General features: G+C 40.5%; 1 protein-coding gene across 9 annotated transcripts in view; it reads left to right on the top strand.

Annotated features, from left to right (window-relative positions):
* The window catches only part of LOC140478155 (protein unc-13 homolog B-like), a 566,607-nt gene that overhangs the window by 431,036 nt on the left and 114,255 nt on the right, over window positions 1-21,316 (top strand). For all 9 annotated transcript variants that reach the window (XM_072571666.1, XM_072571665.1, XM_072571670.1 and 6 more), the window contains 4 exons: window positions 7,234-7,397; window positions 8,540-8,690; window positions 9,280-9,348; window positions 20,017-20,106. In XM_072571666.1, coding sequence (XP_072427767.1) covers window positions 7,234-7,397; window positions 8,540-8,690; window positions 9,280-9,348; window positions 20,017-20,106 — 474 coding nt within the window. The remainder of the gene's footprint in view (window positions 1-7,233; window positions 7,398-8,539; window positions 8,691-9,279; window positions 9,349-20,016; window positions 20,107-21,316) is intronic.

Below are 21,316 nucleotides of genomic sequence, written 5' to 3'. Positions count from 1 at the left end.
CAGTGTTGCAGGACATCAGTGTTGAGGATTATGGAGAAGGAGGTATTGTCACCTCTTCTTAATAAATATGGTATGTGGGTCAAGTGACTCCAGTTACAGAGGGAGGAACCAAGACCTAGGTCTTGGAGTTTAGAGAAGAGTTTGTTTGGAATTATCGTATTGAAGGTGGAACTGTAGATCATAGGAAGGAGTCTGACTTAGGTATCCTTGTTATTTAGATGTTTCAGTAATGAGTGGAGGGCCAGGGAGATGGTGTCTACTTTGAAACTGTTGCACTGGTTGGCAAATTACAAAGGATCAAGGCAGTTTGGTAGGCTGGAGTTCATGTGAGCCATGACTAATTTCTCGAAGGACTTCATTATTATGGAGGTCAGAGCCACTGAGTGGTAGTCATTGAGTCACACTGCATAATTTTGCTTTGGCAATGAGATGATGGTGGCCTTCTCAAAGTAAGTGGGGACTTCAGATCATAGTAAGGAGAGGTTAAATATATCTGCGAATACGCCCATCAGCTGGTCCATACAGTGTCTGAATACACAGCCGGGGACTCCATTTGTGCCAGTTGTTTTCCAAGAGCTTACTCTCAAGAAAGCCAATCTAACATCTGTGGCAGTGACAGTAGGTACCCCATGTGCAAGGCGTTTGTATAGGTTACGTTGTTTCACTTATGTTCTGTTCAAAGTGAGCGTAGAATGCATTGAGCTCCTCGGATAAGAATGCGCTTTTGCCTGCGATTCTGTTCGATTTCGTATTGTAGTTCATTATGTCGTGTAAGCCTTGCCACAAACAACGGGTGTCCGTATAATTGGTCTAGGTCTCAAACTTAGTTTGGTATTGCCCTTTGATGTCTCTGGCCTTACAAACGTTGCACTCAATTTCCTGTATAGGTCAGAGTTGCCCGACTAGTAAGCCTCAGACCTGGTCTTCAATGGATCTCCCAGTTCACCCATAGTTTCTGGTTGGGAAAGATTCAGATTAACTTCTTTGACAAGTGGTCTTCTCCATACTCACTAGTGAAGTCTGTAATAGTAGTGGCATACTCATTTAGATTGGCTGCTGAGTTCTTGAATATTGACCAGTTTTCCAAAAGTATGCTGGGAAGGGCGGAGATTCGAAATCCTGAAGTTTCAGTCCCACCTAAAGTCCAGCATATCTCTGACATTTCCCACATCAGGAGGGGAGGTAGCTCCTCATTGATTTTGGGCATCGGGGAAGGAAGTCTGCTACTCCAAGAGGTAAGTGTGTCCTCCTGATGGGGTCATGGGCACCAGTCATGGCCTTGAGCATTCAAGGGGGTCTTGTGGCCAGTTTGGTTGGACCTCCTCGATGTCTGGTCACCATGTGTTCAGGTCTTGTTCCCACACTGGTCAGGCCTTGGTTTCAGGTTTCCACGAGGAGTTCAGGCTTGCAGGAAGCCAGTAATTCCCTTTACTCCCCCGCATAGTTCCAGCATCGTTAATAGAGCCTCATCATTTGTGGAATCTTTAAACCTGAAAGTAGGTTTAGTAATTCTGATGGACATAGAATTGAAGTTATAAGCTTATAAGATATGTAAGAATAAGATCTGCTGTAGACGGCTCGCAAAATGTTGCCACATTCTGGCGTCATCTGGGATTCTTAGTTCCTGACTCGAGGGAAAAGAATTTGCAATAATGGCGATCCTGTCCGTTGTGGCAAAATAACAAAAGACATTCAAAAGTCCTACCAGTGATCCAATTTCACATTTTGATGAGAGTGGACTATGGATTCTTATAAAAGAATAGTTCCTCAGATAGCTGGTCATTTAAATGATCAACTGTCTCCATTCAATTCAGATTTTAGAGTCACTGGTGTCTGGAACCCAAAGTATGGAGATTAGATAAACTACGAGCAGTCTTTTTTTGTGCTTTTTTTGTTTGGATAGCCAGGGTACCCCTTTAGAGATGAGATATACCTGTGCATATACTCTCTCAGTACTTGGAGCATGAAGTTCAGATATCATTTGTGGGTTCAGATTTTCTTTGGGGTTTTTAAACTATGGGGAATATTGTGTGCAAAAGGTGCATAAACTCAGTAGAACTGTCCAGTAGCTTTGAGAGTTTCAAGAACTGTCAAAATAGTTTTATTTATGAATGAGAGCGCTTTTCCCAGTAGAGCTTAGTTTATTAGAATTACAGTTAGCTTTATTGTCACATGTACTTAACTGAGTACAGTGAGAAATGTTGAAGTCACCACTCAAGATGCCATCTTAGGGACAAAGATCCTAATTCTTGGGGAAAAAAGAGAGAAGTAAAAATGTCCAGTACTGCAGATTTTAGGCATATATTATAAAATGGAGAAAAAGAAGTTAAGAACAGTCATCTCCCAACCCAGTCCTTACTGGTGCCATGAGTCCAGTTCATGCCGAGGCAATGCCAGGCTGTGAGACCATCACATCCTGCCCAAATGTCACCAAGTCGGGCCATTGTGAGATCACCATGCCACACCAGCAGACTGCCATACTGTCTTTGTTCTGAAACTGGGAGTTCCCAGGCCAGGAGTTCTGAGGCTGCGAGGTCGGAGGCTGGGAGTTAAGGCCATGAAAAGAGAAGAGGGAAAAAAGACAAGAGGAGGAAGAAAAAGAGAAAAAAAATGAAAGGAATGGTTGGAAGTTAAAGTAATAGAAATTCCTCCTCCTCCTCCTCCTTGTAAATGAGTACTTGTGGATCCTAAGTGAGCTATCATGGTCGATGAAGAAGAAACAATATTGGCTGAAAAGTAGGCAGTCAGTTGGCATGGGGGTATGAAGGCCATGGGGTATGGATAAGGAGTCCAGGGGATGATATGAAGTGGCATGGATAGTGCATGAGAAGTGAGGAGAGTCTGAGACATGAGGGCAGAGAAATATTTAATGCTTTATACTTTCATTTTGATTTTTGCTGATGCCTGAAGGCAGGCTTTCACCTTCCACGCCACCACCCTCTGGATATGTTGCATCATCCTCCGCTATTTCCGCCACCTGCAAACAGACCCCACCAAGAGAGAGATATTTTCCTCCCCACCCCTATCTGCATTCCACAGAGACCATTCCCTCTGCAACTCCATTGTTAAGTCCATGCCCCTCACCAACCCACCCTCCACTCCTGGCATCTTCCCTTGCCACTGCAAGAAGTGCAAAACCTGCTCCCACACCTCCCACCACCCCCTCACCGGGATCAATGTTGATTCCATCAGTTTCCTCATTTCCCCTGCACCCACCCTATCCCAGATCTAGCCTTCCAACTAGGCACTGCCTTCTTGAACTGTCCGACCTGTCTATCTCCCTTCCAACCTATCTGCTCCACCTTCCTCTCCATATTATCACCATCACTCGCCACCTTTTTCTACTTAGCATATTCCCAGCTATTTTGCCCCCAACTCCACCCCTCTCCCATTTATCGCTCAGCCCCCTTGGGACCCCACCCCCTCTCATTCCTGATGAAGAGCTTATGCTCAAAACGTCAACTCTCCTCCTCGGATGCTGCCTGACCAGCTATTCTTTTCCAGGACCATACCTTTCTACTCTGATCTTCAGCAGCTGCAGTCCTCACTTTCTCCTAAGCTTCCCATCCAGCCCATCTTGGGAACTGGCAGTCTGACTCCCAAACCAGCCCACACCCAAGACTGAAAATGAAGTTTTCAGGTTGAATTCACAGAACCCGGATTTCTTCCACATCTGTGTACCAGACCCAGGAGTGAAAATTGGGGCATAGGAACCTAAATTTGAAGCATTCCATTCCCAGTCACTGGCATTTGTTATTTGAATGACCACACAATTCACCTAGTCATGTAAATTCAGAGAGAATACAGAAATTACTTAAATCTCATTCAATCCCTTCGGTGGGATGCACCTAAAACAGTAGGATTAAGAATATAGCTGGAATGAAGAGACTGCATTTCCAAACATAAGGCTGCACATTTTAGTAGTAATTAAGTTGTTTCTGTCCACGATATTCATTTCTCATTTGAGTCTTGGAGCCGGTGAATTAAGTTCTTTAGACTTTTAGGACAGAACATTTGAGGAAAACGTTTGCATTATGAGTCTGTGGATTGTGATTGAGATTGAAGAACAAGAATAAAGATATGTGGTAAAATAGCTAGTACATGGAAGGTGGACATTTTTAAAAGCCTTTCGTATTTGAAACTGCAGTAAAAATGTAATTTAGTTCATTTGACAGGTCGTGTTCATTTACATATATAAAATATCATAGCAGGTAGTTCTTGCTGTTGATATTTGCTAATTTGAACCTCCTGTGACTTTCCAAATAATGCCTAATTCACCATTAGATGCAAAAGTCAGCAGTCACCCCTATGCACAGTCTGTTCATCAGGACTGTGATTGAGCCCCATAAAGAGAAATTTACAGGTTCAGTCCTTTGCCAAATCGATTTATTGATCTTAGTTGTATTTACAGGGAGAGTATTACAGTCAACATCAATGCCTCTGCAGCTTGTATTTGTAGCATTTTAGGTAAAGATCATTTAAATTCAGATTTATCAAGAAAAACTGCTAAAAGCATTTTTTTAAGGTAAAATATTTCAGCGGTTTCCTGAGGTATATCTTTTCTAAAGAGAATCGATTTTGCCTGTCAATGCTATCCTATCCCTGTTGTTATACCTGAATCTATCATCATGGTTAAACCTCATGACTGTCTTCCAGTATTTCAAACTCCACGTGGAGAGGTTGCTTCCCCTTGCAGAGGAGTCTAGGACCTGAAGGCAAAGTCTCAGAGTAAGGCATTGCCAGTTAAGACAGAGATAATGGTGGTCACTGTGGATTTCTTCACTGCGGGGGCTATTCAGTTGTGTCATTCAGTATCTTTAAGGCTGAAATAGACATTTTTAATTAATAAGGAAATCAAGGATTATAGGGAAAAGAGGGAAATAGAGTTACGAATTTTCAGAACACCCCAATCTCATTGAATGGTAGAGCAGATTTGATGGGTTGAGTTTCTACTCCGATATCTTATAGTGTTATGGTCTGTACTTAGCCAAGGCTTAAACACAGTTTTCAGTTTTCTCTATTACATGATTTGTTGGTTTTCGTGTCTCATGCACAATGTTAATTTGAAGAAAGGATAAAACCCACGGACGTTATGTAATATCAAAAGCTACACAAATTAAAACACCTTGAATTTGTAAAGGGCCTCTCTTGTAAAGGAAACATTTGGATACATTTAATAAGAAGGAAAGGTTTGAAACCAGCATGTGGAAATGAGTGAAGAACAAAGGTTTTAAGTTGTGCATCAAACTGTGTTGCAAGATGTGAGTTCTTCTGATTACAAGTCATAGACATGAACTATTAATTTTGTTTCTCTCTCTGTAAATGCTTGGCCTGCTGGATATTTTTCAGTACTTTACACATCCACAGTATTTTGCTTTTGTTTGTATGAGAGAGCTGGCAACTTTAATTGCCTGGAATGCCCTAGATTCTGGAAAGGTCCCAACAAATTGGAAAATAGTGAATCTGACTTCTCTGTTCAAGAAAGGGGGAGACAGGCAAAACTATAGACTAGTTTGCCTAAATTCTGTTATGGAGTAAAGCTGTAACCTGTTATTTAAGAGGTTCTGGCAGGCACTTAGAAATTCTCAGTGCAATCAAGTAGATCCACATGATTTTGTAAAAGAGAAATAATGTTTAACTATTTATTTAGAGTTCTTTGAGGCAGTAGCAAGCAGTGTAGATAGAATAAAACCAGTTAATATACTCTCCTTAGATTTGAGAAGGCATTTGTCACGTGTCACATCAAAGGTTACAATGCAAAATAAGACTCATGGGTAACATATTAGTATGGATAAATTATTGGCTAGTGAGAAATGGAGGATGAGCATGAATGGGTCATTTTTGGATTGGCACAATTTGAAGATAAGTGTTGGGGGTGAATTTATTTAGGAGAAAGTGAGGACTGCAGATGCTGGAGATCAGAGCTGAAAATGTGTTGCTGGAAAAGTTACAAGCCTGGACGTGGAGAGTCCACCCTTACACCAATCTTGATAATCTCACTGCAAAGCTCACTTACAGTCTCACATACCTTGGATCAACAATCACCAGCAATGTGTCCTCTAATGTCACAACTGGCAATGGCAAGGCAACAGCTGCCAAATTGAAGTTAGACTGTGGACTAATAGGAAGCTAACCAAAAATGCAAAACTCTTGTACAACAGGTTTAGTCCTCAGGATTATTCTTTACAATAGCAAAGCAGAGACAACTGATGCAAACCAATAAAAATGGATGAACAGCTCCCACTTTTGCTATTCCAGACAAATATTGGGCATCTCCTGCCAAGACAAATCACTGAATATGAAAGTAGGGATCCCTAGAATATTTTCCTGAGTAAGCAGTGATTCTAATGGCTTTTATTTTCCAAAAGTGGACAAGTTTGCATTTTTACACAGTAAATTTACATAGAGAAATTACATGGAGGAAGGTATCAAAAATGTTTGCTGAATTTGCTTATAATACAAAGGTAGATAAGATAGTAGTTATAAAATGGACATTATGAGTGTACAAAGAAATATAGATTGGTTAAATAGGTTGGCAAATTTTAGCAGATGGAATGTACTGTGGAAAAATGTGAACTTGTCCACTTTTGGAAAATAAAAGCCATTAGAATCACTGCTTACTCAGGAAAATATTCTAGGGATCCCTACTTTCATATTCAGTGCTTTGTCTTGGCAGGAGATGCCCAATATTTGTCTGGAATAGCAAAAGTGGGAGCTGTTCATCCATTTTTATTGGTTTGCATCAGTTGTCTCTGCTTTGCTATTGTAAAGAATAATCCTGAGGACTAAACCTGTTGTACAAGAGTTTTGCATTTTTGGTTAGCTTCCTATTGGTCCACAGTCTAACTTCAATTTGGCAGCTGTTGCCTTGCTATTACCAGTTGTGACATTAGAGGACACATTGCTGGTGATTGTTGATCCAAGGTATGTGAGACTGTAAGTGAGCTGTAAGATTGGTGTAAGGGTGGTCTCTCTACGTCCAGGTTTGTAACTTTGGTGGTCTTGTTGCTGACTGGTTCTCCTGGCCCTGCGAGGAATTTAGACTGACAATGTATAGAATATGACCAAATATCATAACCCAGAATGCTTCTTTTAAATTCATTGGGTTCTGCATCGATTTTAAAATACTGAGTTTATCACCAACAAATGGAGAGTATTTCAGTTTCCATGTATTACGTACTGTGCTATTGAGTGTTGTTTAATGCTAAGTTTCTTATCATTTTTTTTTTACAGAACCTTTTCCACTCTCTCACAGACCTTCAGAGTAGTGGTGTTGTGAAAATACCAGATGCAAAAGGTGATGATGCATGGAAGGTTTATTTTGATGAGACTGCACAAGAAATAGTAGATGAGTTTGCGATGCGTTACGGAATAGAATCCATTTATCAGGCAATGACGTAAGTTTTAAAACAATTTTTTAGGAAGACTTAATAACTGATTGGTAAAATATAACCTGAGCATTTCTGTTCATGACCAAACAATGTAACAAGTGGAATAGGATTGTAATGTCATACAGTTTAAATGAAATTTTAGCAATATAACAGTTATGTTATAGTTTGTGTCTTTATAAGCATAATATATTGAAAAGAGAAATTAATCCTGACCTTTACTCAGGGCAGCATTGGGCACTGGCTGCAGAGACAGGTGGTAACCTATTTCAGCCTAGAGGCTCAGGCCATGGGCCAAAGCCACAGCGAGAGGTGATGGAGAACCTAAGACAAGGAGGCCTAAATTTCCCCATGGGTATAGAGAAGCATTCTTTGTCCTAAAAGGAAAGCAAAGTTAAAAGATTTGACAGCTTGGTCTTCTGGCTCCATTCTTCTTTGGCTAGGTAACCTTGGCAGATTACAAAGGCTTTTCTATCTATGCCACGATTTAAGTTAACATTTCAAATCTGATCACAATCTACATACTTAAAGAGAGATTCTGCTGATTTCCCAGCGGATATCCTTCTCACCTACTGAAAACAACAGCTTAAAATGGAAGTGTGTGGAAAGGGCTGAGAATGTTGGCAGGTAAGTCAAGCAATTTTATCTGCCTACTTGGTTTTCATCATGTAGGTAAGATGATAATTTCTTTCAGTATATTGGCTTAATGGGGATGAAAAAAACAACAAACTCCATTTCAAGCTTTTTCTGTAATTTTCAAGTTTCTTGTCTGAGGAAATGGAGTTCATATCAATGACTTTTTCATTTTCTGAAATCTCAGAAAAGCTGTAAATAATTCAGATACTTCAAATGGAAATTGCTGAAAGAAGATTATCAACATCAGTCTGAGCAGTGAGATGGGCATTTTTGACGTGAGACAGATTGTGCTAAATGGATATCTTTCTTCAGAATTGATGTACTTAAGAAGTTTTTACCTGAAGTGTTGATTTTTTTTTCCAGATGTCAGCTGACCTTGTATTGCTTACAATTTTTTACAATATATATTAGAACTCAAATGAAGTTTCTTTATTACCATGAATAATGTTGCAATTTTTGGCTCTGCTGTGAGTCCTGTATATTAAATACCTAATTTTATGCTTCTGCTATTGCAGGCATTTTGCTTGTTTGTCTTCTAAGTACATGTGCCCTGGAGTGCCAGCAGTAATGAGCACCTTGTTAGCCAATATCAATGCATACTATGCACACACCACTGCCTCTACCAATGTATCTGCCTCTGATCGCTTTGCTGCATCAAATTTTGGGGTATGTTCTATATACAGAAATCTCCAATGTTGCATCTTTATTTTTCATCAGCTGTTTTCTTTCCACTCTGTTCTCTTTTCAATGTTGTATACAGTTTACAATTTGGGGGGTTTGGAAAAATATTGCACAGGCAATTTGTCCAGTGTGCTGCCAGAGTTGGACAATTTGAGGTCTGTGAGAGCAGTACCAGGTGATTTGCCTTTTGCTTTTTCTTCGTCTCCTGATTTCCATACCTTGATTCTCTAAAACAGTCAGTGTGAGATTGAGAAACCACTGTGTGGGAAATTATAATCCTCAGTTGTTGCTTTGTTTGCTATCTGTGCTCTGTATGCTTTTCACTATTGTAATATTAAGAATAATTAAGCAACTTGAGCATATTCTGTAACTTAATTTCAAGGTTATTTTTAAGAGCATTGTCTGTTTCATTCCTTTAGCCTGCCCTTGATAGAGTATTGCATAAAAAATGTATTTTACTTTAGATCATTGATTCATTTACTGCTATTTAGCAACTGGAAGACTTTTAATAAGAAAACTTTTAATGCTTGTAAAGTGATAATTCTAATTACATACTTCTGTTTGAACAAATCAGAAAGAAAGATTTGTGAAACTACTGGACCAACTACACAATTCACTTCGCATTGACCTCTCCATGTATAGGGTGAGTGTAAATGGTGTTACCTATTGAATTGGAGATAAAGCTCTAAAGTACCAAATAATAGATTTCTCAGTAAGTCCTGCATTTATTCTCAGTATTTCACACTGTTCTACATTGTCAAAGAGAAGCAGAAAGCCATTATATAGCTTCACATTATCATTGCTTTTGTAATGATTTATTCTAGCTCTCCAGTTGAACTGATCATGCTGTTTGTATTGAATGGACTCTATGACTAATTTATATTGTTGAATATTGCAGTTAACTATTAATGGTAGCTATATTAATTAAATATTCTGAACCATTATAGGCTAATGTCATGTATTTCCCAAAATTGGGCTGTTAGTTTAGGTCTGTCCAATCAAACCAGTTAAATTTGGCTGCAGCTTCACCAGATCCATTCACTGTGGTTCTTCCATACAAAGAATTTCATTTGTTAGAAGGAGGCCTTTCATTACTTCCTGATTTGCTTTCTTCCCTGGCTCAACACTGATCAAATTTCCTGGGTCAGATGTTAATTGTCATGATGTGGAGGATCCAGTGTTGGACTGGGTGACCAAAGGTAAAAATCATACGACACCAGGTTATAATCCAACATGTATATTTGGAAGCACTAGCTTCCAACATCTATGGAGTGACTTTGCATTTGTGGAATTATATTTGCAGATACATTCTATTTTGCTCAAAAAAATATAATCTGCAGGCAGACAATCCATGTAATATTTTACAAATTCCACTTTGGAAATAGAGCGAGTCTTACTCAAGATTGGGATACAGACAAACTCTAACCTCACACCTTTAGTGCATTGTCTGAGCCGAGATGTTACTTTTCTTTTTAAGAAAACCTTAAGTTATCTTGAGAGTGTGACTTAAAAGAAGTTCTGGGATTTACATATTAATGAACTGAAATCTGCAACCCATTCTAAACGATGAAAGACTAAACAGCAATCTAAATTTGTTCAGTATATCACTTCAGTTGTGTGACACTGTAATCTTTTGCTATAAATTCTGTGTCTTATGGTCCTGCTCCACAGCTACCCGAAGACGGAGCAGTGCTTCGAAAGCTAGTGCTTCCAAATGAACCCGTTGAACTATAATCTGGTGTTGTGATTTTTAACATTATTTGTCATGTGAGCCACAATCCCAGAGAGGGCTTGCCATGATATCACTGCAGCATAAGAATATCAGTACATAAGGAACAGGAGTAGGCCATCTGGCCCTTTGAGCCTGCTCCACCATTCAATAAGATTGGCTGATCTTTTTGTGACCTCAGCTCCACTTACCCACTCTCTCACCATAACCCTTAATTCATTGACTGTTCAAAAAATTATCTATCTTAGCTTTAAAAACATTCAATGAGAAAGCCTTAACTACTTCACTAGGCAAAAAATTCCACAGATTCACAACCATTTGGTGAAGTTCCTCCTCAACTGAGTTGTAAATCTGCTCCCCCTTATTTTGAGGTTATGCCTTCATGTTCTAGTTTCATCCGCCAGTGGAAACGTCTCCCTGCTTCTATCTTGTCTATTCTCTTCATAATTTTATATGTTCCTATAAGATCCCCCCCCACCGCCTTCTAAATGAATATAATCCCAGTTGACTCAGTCTCTCCTCATAAACCAACCCTCTCAAGTCTAGAATCAACTTAGTGAATCTCCTCTGCACCCCTGCCAGTGCTTGTACATCCTTCCTCAAGTAAAGAGACCAAAACTGCATGCAGTACTCCAGGCATGGCCTCACCAGCACCCTGTACAGCTGCAACATAATATCCCTGCTTTTAAACTCAATCCCTGTAGCAGTGAAAGACAAAATCCATTTGCTTTCTTATTTAACTGTTGCACCTGCAAGCCAACCTTCTGCGATTCATGTACAAGGACACAGTAGCATGCTGCAATTTTTTACTGTTCAAGTGAATATTTTTTACTGTTATTCCTATGAAAATGGATGACTTGACAGTTATCAACATTGTACTCCATCTGCCTGACCTTTGCCCATTTAGGCTATCTATATTTGTCTGCAAGCTTTCAGAGTCCTCTGCACACTTTGCTCTACCATTCATCTTCATGTCATCTGCAAGCTTTGACACACTATACATGGTCCCCAACTCCAGATCATCTATGTAAATTGTAAACAATTGTGGTTCCAACTGAGACACACCACTAGACACCGATAGCCAACCAGAAAAGCGCTCATTTATCCCCACTCTTTGCTTCCTGTTAGTTAACCAATCCTCTATCCACAGTAATACATTGCCTCTAACACCATGCACCTTTATCTTATGCAACAGCCTTTTATGCAGCACCTTGTCTAATGCTTTTTGGAAATCTAGATACACCACATCTACTGGGTCCCCATTGTCCACTGCACTCATAATGTCTTCATATGATTTCAGTAAATTAGTTAAACATGACTTGCCTTTTATCAACCCATGCAGCGTCTGCTGCTATGGATCAGGTCAGAACCCCTCAAAATATTTCAAGAAAGTAGCCCAGATTCTAACTTGGCTAGTTGTTTTAAGCAGGTGTATAGTTGATATTCCAGGAAAGATCCAGCTGGTCAAACCACTTACTTTTAAACAAAACAGAATTTGTTTACAAGATTATAGAATGAAACACAAAGTAAAAAAGAGAACAGGATACCGAATAACTTAATCCATCCAAAAACCCAACAGAAGGGCATGATTGGCAGCTAAATATCCCAGGATATAGATGCCTCAGGCAGGATAGAGAGGGAGGTTAAAGGGGGTGAAAGTGTTAAGTTACTGGTCAGAGAAGGTGTCACAGCTGTTCTGAAGAAGGGCACCATAGAGGACTCGAACAGTGAGGCAATATGGGCAGAGCTCAGGAATAGGAAGTGTGCAGTAAGTGTTGGGGCTGTACTACAGGCCTCCCAACAGCGAGCGTGAGATAGAGGTACAAATGTATAAACAGATTATGGATAGCTGTAAGAGCAACAGGATGGTGGTGATAGGGGATTTTAATTTCCCCAGCATTGACTGGGATTCACTTCATGTTAGAGGTCTAAATGGAGCAGAATTTGTAAGGAACATCCAGGAGGGTTTTCTAGAGCAGTATGTAAATAGTCCAACTTGGGAAAGGGCCTGATGTTGAGGAATGAGCCCGGCCAGGTGGTTGAAGTTTCAGTAGAGGATTACTTTGGGAACAGGGATCATAATTCTATAAGTTTTAGAATACTCATGGACAAAGACAAGAGTGGTCCTAAAGGAAGAGTGCTAAATTGGAGGAAGGCCAACTATAGGAAAATTCAGCTGGAGCTGGGGAAAATGGATTGGGAGCAGCTGTTTGAAGGTAAATCCTCATTTGACATGTGGGAGGGTTTTAAAGAGGGCTTGGTTAGAATGCAGGACAGACATGTGCCTTTGACAATGAGGTACAGAAATGGCAAGTTTATGGGACCATGGGCGACAGGTGATATTGTGAGAATAGCTAAGAGGCAAAAGGAAGCATGCATAAGGTCTAGGTGACTGAAAACAGATGAAACTTTGGAAGAATATCGGGAAAGTAGAACTAATCTGAAATGAGGAATTAAGAGGGCTAAAAAGAGTCATGAAATATCTTTAGCAAACAAGGTTAAGGAAAATCCCAAAGCCTTTTATTTGTATATAAGGAGAAAGAGGGTAACTAGAGAAAGAGTTGGCCCACTCAAGGACAAAGAAGAAAAGTTATGCGTGGAGTCAGAGAAAATGGGAGAGATTCTCAATGAATACTTTGAGAGGAGAGGGACATGGATGTTAAGGTTAGGAACAGATGTTTGATTACTCTAGATCAAGTAGGCATAAGGAGGGAGGAGGTGTTGGGTATTCTAAAAGGCATTAAGGAGGACAAGTCTGCAGGACCGGATGGGATCTATCCCAGGTTACTGAGGGAAGTGAAAGAGGAAATAGTTGGGACGTTAACAGGTATCTTTGCAGCATCCTTGAACACGGTTGAAGTCCCAGAGGACTGGAGAATTGCTAAAGTTGTCCCCTTGTTTAAGAAGGGTAGCAGGGACAATCCATGTAATTATAGACTGATGAGCCTAACGTCAGTGGTAGGGAAGTTGATGGAGAAGATACTGAGGGATAGGATTTATTCCCATTTGGAAAAAATGGGCTTCTTGGTGATAGGCAACGTGGTTTTGTGCAGAGAAGGTCATGTCTTATCAACTTAGACTACTTTGAGGAAGTGACAAAGTTGATTGATGAGGAAAGGGCTGTAGATGTCATATACATGGACTTCAGTAAGGTTTGATAAGGTTATCTATAGTAGGTTGTGCATAGGGTGAAGTTGCATAGGGTGCACGGTGTACTAGCTAGATGGATAGAGAAGGCTAGGCAGCAGGAGACAGAGAGTCGTAGAAGAAGGAAGTTTCTCAAAATGGAGAATTGTGACCAGTGGTGTTCCACAGGGATCCGTGTTGGGACCACTGTTGGTTGTGATATACATATATGATCTGGAGGCAGGTATAGGTGATCTAATTAGCAAGTTTGCAGATGACACTAAGATTGATGGAGTAGCAGATGGTGAAGAAGACTGTCAAAGAATGCAGTAGAAAGTAGATAGATTGGAGAGCTGGGGGCAGAGAAATGGCAGATGGAGTTCAATCCAGGCAAATGATGCATTTTGGAAAATCCAATTCAAGAGCAGACTGTACGGTAAATAGAAAAGCCCTAGGGAAAATTGGAGTGCAGAGAGCTCTGGGTGTTCAGGTCCATTGTACCCTGAAGGTGGCAACGCAGGTCAAGAAGGCATATGACATGCTTTCCTTCATTGGATGGGGCATTGAGTACAAGAGTAGGCAGGTCACATTACAGTTGTATAGGACTTTGGTTTGGCTACATTTCGAATACTGCATACAGTTCTGATCGCCACATTATCTAAAGGATGTGGATGCTTTGGAGCGGGTGCAGAGGAGGTTCACCAGGATGTTGTCTGGTATGGGGGGGTGCAAGCTATGAAGAAAAGTTGAGCAGATTAGTATGATTTTCATTAGAAAGATGAAAATTGAGGGGGGAACCTGATTGAGGTGTACAAAATCATGAGAGTTATAGACAGGATGGATAGCAAGAAGCTTTTACTCAAAGTGGGGGACTCAATTACTTGGGGTCACAAGTTTAAGGTGAGAGGGGAAATGTTTAAGGGAGAAAAGAGTGGAAAATTCTTTACGCAGAGGGTGGTGGGTGCCTGGAACACATTGCCAGTGGAAATGGTAGAAGCGGGCATGCAAGCGTAATGTAAGATGCATCTGGGCAGATACATGAATGGGCAGGGAGAAGACGGATGCAGATCCTTAGAAAATAGGTGACAGGTTTAGATGTAGGTCCGAAGGGCCTGTTCCTGTGCTGTAATTTTCTTTTTTTTTGTTCGTTATGATCCCAATTTAATGAGTCAAATACTTGCAACAATCCCCATAAACATCCCTTGGCACAAAAAGTAAAATCAAACACAGGGTCTTACAGGAGAGATGTCAGAGAAAGAGGGTCAGCATGGACCTGCTTCTTTGGGTCCAGCAGCTTCACAACTAATTGCCTGCTAAAACCAAACCAAAACCAAAGGAAAGCTAAGCTGGGAGAACTGGTCACTCCCCTTTCATTGTACAAGTGTTTCTTTTAAACTTTAAAGGCTTTTAGCTGAGGCAGTAACTGTTAGCTGTAATCAAGCTGTCTCTAAAACGCATCCAAGCCAGACATTTTGCAATCGCTGCTTTTACGACCTCTCTGGGGAAAAAAAAAGTCGAGGACAGCGTTAACTAAGGAGCATCATTGTCAAACTGTCCAATGGGACAATTTCTATCTAGATGTCTTGTTATTTCTTCCTTAATAATAGATTCAAACATTTTCCCCACTGTAGAAGTTAAGCTACGTGGCTAATAATTCCCCATCTTTTGTCTACCTCATTTTTTGAACAGTGGCGTCACATTTAATGTTTTTCAATCTGTTGAAACAGCCTCAGAGTCCAGCAAATTTTGGAAAATTACCACAAGTGCACTTGCTATTTCCCCAGCATCTCTTTTAGTACCCTGGCTTGCATTCCATCAGGGCCAGGAGACTTGTCGACCTTTAGCTCTATTAGCTTGCCAAAACCACCTCTTGCTTGATTATTATCATTTCTAGGTCCTCACCTATCTTAGTTGCCTTGTCAATTACTGGCATGTTATTTGTGTCCTCCACTGGTGAAGGCCGACACAAATTATCCGTTAAATGTTTCGGCTATTTCCTCATTTCCCATTATTAAACCTCCCTTCTCATCCTGTAAAGGACCAATGTTTACCTTAGCCACTCTTTTTCATTTCATATATTTGTAGAAATGTTTGCTATTTGTCTTTATATTCTCAGCTAGTTTACGCTCATAATCTTTTTTACTTTTCTTTACAGCTTTTTTTTCTGGCTTTCAACTGACCTTTTAAAGTTTTCCATTCTTCTAGTTTCCTACTGCTCTTTGCCACTTTGTATGTCTTCTGTTTTTCAATTTGATAGCCTCCCTTATTTATGAGACACCTATGGCAGATTTTCCCACAGTCCTTCCTTTTTACTGGAATCTACTTTTGCTGAGCACTTTTAAAAATTGCTTTGCAAGTTCTCCACTGCTTGTCAGATGTCCCATCATGAGGTCTTTGCTTCCACTCTATTTTAACCAACTCCTCCCTCATCTTATTTTGGTCTCCTTTGCTTAAGCACAGGATCCTGGTACTGGATTTTACCTTCGCACTTTCCACCTGTATTCTAAATTCAACCGTACTGTGATCGCTCCTCCCAAGAGGATGCCTAACTATGAGATTGTGAATTATCCTTGTCTCATTACACAGGACCAGATCTTGGATAGCTTGCTTCCTCGTCGGTTCCATTACATACTGTTCAAAAGAACTGTTGTGGATACACTCAATGAACGCCACCTCAAAGGCTACCCTGACCGACCTGATTTGAACAATCCACATTGAGATTAAAATCCCCCATGATATTTGCTGTACTATTTTTATAGGCATCAATTATTTCTTTATTTGTCGCCCATCTCAATGTGTTGTTATTATTTGGTGGCCTATAGACTACACCTGTCAGTGACATTTTCTTCTTAGAATTTCTCATTTGCACCAACCTTGCTCTCTGTGGAACCTATATCATTTCTCCCCATCTCCCTGATATCATCCTTAAATATAAAAGCTCCATCATCTCCTTACCTTCTTGACTGTCCTTCCAAATAATCTGATACCCCTGGATGTTTAACTCCCAGTCATGACCATCCTGCAACCATGTCTCCATAATAACTACGAGATCATGCTCGTTTGCAATGATTTCTGCTGTTAACTCCTCTACCTTGTATTGAATGCTACAAGCAATCAAGTTGTTATCCGTTCTTTTTGAATACTAATATTTCCATTCATAATATCTCCTGAGCTTTCCTTCCTTTTAACTTCTTTCATAATCTTTGATGTAGTTAACCCCACCCCACCCTTGCACACACATTAATTTGCTTTTTTCTCTATTTACCATTCTACTTCCGGTCATTTTCCCTTTCCTTTCTCCCCAATTCACTAGTTTAATGTCCGAGTGACCACCCTATTTATCCTTTTCGCTAGAACACTGGTTCCAGATTGGTTCAGGTGGAGACCATCCCATCAGTAAAGATGCCCCCCCACCTCCGCTCCAAAACATGCCAATGCTGCATGAAATGGAACTCCTCTTTCGTATACCACTCCTTTAGCCACTTGTTTACTTCCCTCATTTTCTTATCCCTCAGCCAATTTGCATGTGGCTCGAATAGTAATCCGGAAATTATAACCCTTGAGGTTCCTTAATTTCATTCCTACTGCTAGATAATCCCAACAGGTCCTTCTTCCTAACCTTGCCTATGTTGTTTGTCCCAACGTAGACCACAACAACTGAATCCACCCCCTCCCACTCCAATATCATTTCAAGCCTATCAGAGATGTCCCTCACTTTGGCACTGGGCAGGCAACAAACCATGCAGGACTCTTGATCCAGCTTACAAAGGATGCTAAGAATGCCCCTAATTATAAACTTCCCTAAAATTACCAATTTTCTTTTTGCTCCCCATTCTTGAGTGGCTCCCTGTACCGTGGAGCAGTGATCAGCTGGTTTATTCTCCCTACGGCCCTTTTCCTCATCCTAACAGGGAGCAAGTACCTGTTGGACAAGGTCAAGAGCTAAGGCTCCTCACCACCTGAACTCAGGATCCCCCTACTTTCTTCGCTTGCAAGCACACCCTGCTGTCCCTGATTGCTGACTGACTTTGAAGTACTTAATCTACCAGATTAAAAATCACACAACACCAGGTTGTAGTCCAACAGGTTTATTTGGAAGCACTAGCTTTCGGAGTTCTGCTCCTTCATCAGATGATTGTGCAGCAGTGCTTATGAATAAACCTGCTGGACTATAACCTGGTGTGAGATTTTTAATTTTGTCCACCCCAGTCCAACACTGGTTCCTCCACATCATGGCTTAATCTACCAGGTGTGACTACCTCTTGAAATAAAGCAACCAGACACTTCTCCCCCTTCCAGATGTGCTGCAGTGTCATAGAGGCATAGAAGCACAGAGATGTACAGCATGGAAATAGACCCTTTGGTCCAACCCGTCCATGCCAACCAGATATCCCAATGCAATCTAGTCCCACCTGCCAGCACCCGGCCCATATCCCTCCAAACTCTTCCTATTCATATACCCATCCAGATGCCTTTTCAATGATGCAATTGTACTGGCCTCACCACTTCCCCGGCAGATCATTCCATACAAGTGTTTGAAGCTTAGATTATAGCTCATCGGCTCGAAGCTGAAACTCATCAAGCAACCAACACTTGCTGCTGCTGTGGTCACTGCAGCTCAGAAACTGCCTACTCACACAGCATACATCTACAGCACATCACCTGCTCAATTATTTCTACTTAGTCAATTACTTTATTAATTTATATCAATTTATTAATAAGTTACTTTAATTTATTAATACTTGTTTGCTGTCTTTTTCACATTTAGAGCAGATTTCGTGTGAGCCAATCAGGTCACAGCTTTTTGTTTACTCCAATGTTTTTGGCACCTATAATGTTCACAGAGCTCAGTTAGTTTTATACTCACTGTGTGCTGCTGCTTTGCCCTCTGACTGCTCCCTGCAGACTAGGCCATGATCCCGACTCCAATTACTTTTATACTCACTGTGTACTATTGCTCCCCCCCTCCCCCCAACCCTGTCTGCTCCCTGCAGACTCAGCCATGATCCCCGAGCTCAGTTAGTTTTATAATTCCTGTGTGCTGCTGCTCCCCACTCCATCTGCTCCTTGCAGACTAGACCATGATCCCTGAGCTCAGTTCATTTTATACTTACTGCGCTGCTGCTCCACTTTTCGACTGCTCCCTGCAGACTCAGCCATGATCCCTGAGCTCAGTTAGTTTTATAATTCCTGTGTGCTGCTGCTCCCCACTCCATCTGCTCCTTGCAGACTAGACCATGATCCCTGAGCTCAGTTCATTTTATACTTACTGCGCTGCTGCTCCACTTTTCGACTGCTCCCTGCTGACTACGCCATGATCCTTGACTCCAGCTAGTTTTACATTTACTGTGTGCTGCTGCTCTGTTCTCTGAATGCTCCCTGCCGATAGGCCGCATCCCCCGATTCCAGTTAGTTTTATACTTACTGTGTACTGCTGCTCCGCCCTCCGACTGCTCCCTGCAGACTAGCAGTGAACAACAAAATCAGTTTTTTCAAGTGACAGACAAGATCTCTATGTGGAGAAGGTCCAATACATGCGTCTTTATGACTGGAGTGAAGGGAAAGGTGCTTTATCTTAACCACTCATTTCACCCCTTGGCCTTTGGGGCCATAACTCCTGTGTTGGATCTCCTTCCACCTTCCATCAGCCAATCCAGAGAAGCACCTTAAGAAGGCCAAGAAAAACCAAAATGGATTCGGCTACTAAGATCCACCTTCTTACCGCAATGTACATTCTGCACTACATTCTGAGGAAAGGGGTCACTAGCAACAGGCCCACCATTAGCAAAATAAAATCCAGGGAAAAGGAGAATTAGAGTTCATTCCACTGTTTCCCTTGCTTTGCCACCAATTTGAATTGGGAATTAAATCCAGTCCTATGTTACTTCAAATTATCTTATTGCGTTGTAATGTTATCGTTAAAATGTATGAGAAGGGATGTTTCATATTCAGTCAAGTAGTATGCAGGCAAAAAAATTAGTTTGAACATGGTCATTCGTTCCTCAAGTAGATTTGAGACAAAATTAAGTATTGTGTACTTTAATGTCCTTTGGAACACTTCTGAATTAGAGCTTTGATTTCATGTCAATTAAATACTTAATAACTATTAGAAACATCTTAAGCTCTTTCTGATAATGCAATTAAGAATTCAGTAGTTGCTTTCAACAAAAAGTAATTTTTTTCTATCGTCTATTCTAAATTCTATTCCTGTGTACTTGGCATCGTTATTGCTGATATAAATTTTTGCATTTTGTTTTGTTGCGTCTCGATGTAAATAAAGTAAATTGTTCAATATAAGCTGAACACTTGCTCATTTGTTCAGAATCTAAAATGCATCTTGGCTAATGTGTTGAAAGTTGATGTCTGTGGAACACTCTGAAAGAATTAACATATATGTTAAGTATAATTTTAATTTTGAATTTTATTATCCTCAAAATTATTTGTTTTATTTAACAGAACAATTTTCCAGCAAGTAGCCCTGAGCGGTTGCAAGATTTGAAATCCACAGTAGATCTCCTGACCAGCATAACGTTCTTCAGAATGAAGGTAATTTCTTTCTACTGTCATTATATTCTGCAATTTTGAACAAATTTGAGCAGTAATTTCACAATCATAAAGGAGGAAAATATCTTCCTGAAGGTAAGGATCGCTATTTTACTTGTAATTAACAGCTTTTTAGGACTTACTTTGCAATTTTCCCATCATCAGCCTGCTGCCTCTGACCAAAGTCCAGATATTAATAAAATGTTATCAACCTCTCCTGCTTTGTCTGTGTAATTCTATTTTCAGACATATTTGTGGAAATCTTGCTCCAATGCTTTGCTATCAGAAATCAATGTCATATCTCTTCGACTCTGAAGCATTCCTACTTAATTGTTACCAACCACTATTCAGAGCCACTTGTTGAACTTTGCCTTTATCAAAAAGAGCCCTTGGATAACCCCACTGCTCACTAGTTTTCCTGCTGATCTATGATGCGCTGGCACAGAATGTAGTTGGTCTGTTGATTTATTATGCCTCTTGGTTCCTTGCCAACCGGATCTGCATGCATTCTCACCCTGATCCTTTGCCATCTCCTGTGTGACTGGCACTATGATACACTGAACTCAAGGCAATTGGAAAATGCACAGACCTTTGCTCCCAAGTGTAACTAATTTGGTACATGTAGTAACCAACCTTGTAAATTTTTAAAAGACTCCTTTCTTTACCCTATGCTTTCTCTTACACTCCTTGTGCCCTCACTCCTGTTATTCTCTCTCTCGTTTCTTTTCCCTTCCATTTACACCCTACATGAGTCATAACCCTTCTCCCACTTCCTTCTGTTATCTGCATACCCTCCACGAATGTACAGTACCACAGTTTATAAAGTATTGTTTTAATTCTGGCACGAGCTTTTCACAGCAGTGTTACTGATTCGAAGATTGTAGCATGATTATACCATTATTCATTTCTTAGTTTGCTCTCAGCTGCCATTCAATTAAATGTGAAAACTTGCTAGCAGCTGTAGATAGGTATTCAAATAGTGTTACTAAATTATGGGTGGAATCTCCAGTACCAGAGGAGGTGAGAACAATGGCAGGCAGGGAAACTTAATTGGGTGAGAATTCAAAATTGAGGATCTTGACAGTGGAATAAACCTCTGCAATTAAGTTCTTTGACCTTAAAAAGTGTGTCAACCCTTCCTGACTGAAGGTGTCAAGAAGCATATTTTAAATATATTTGCATCTAATTAAAAGTCTAAATTGCTGATATTAAG

This window comes from Chiloscyllium punctatum, chromosome 1 (genome assembly GCF_047496795.1).
Source record: "Chiloscyllium punctatum isolate Juve2018m chromosome 1, sChiPun1.3, whole genome shotgun sequence".
Taxonomy (NCBI): Eukaryota; Metazoa; Chordata; class Chondrichthyes; order Orectolobiformes; family Hemiscylliidae; genus Chiloscyllium; species Chiloscyllium punctatum.
This window is presented reverse-complemented; position numbering and strand designations above follow the sequence as displayed.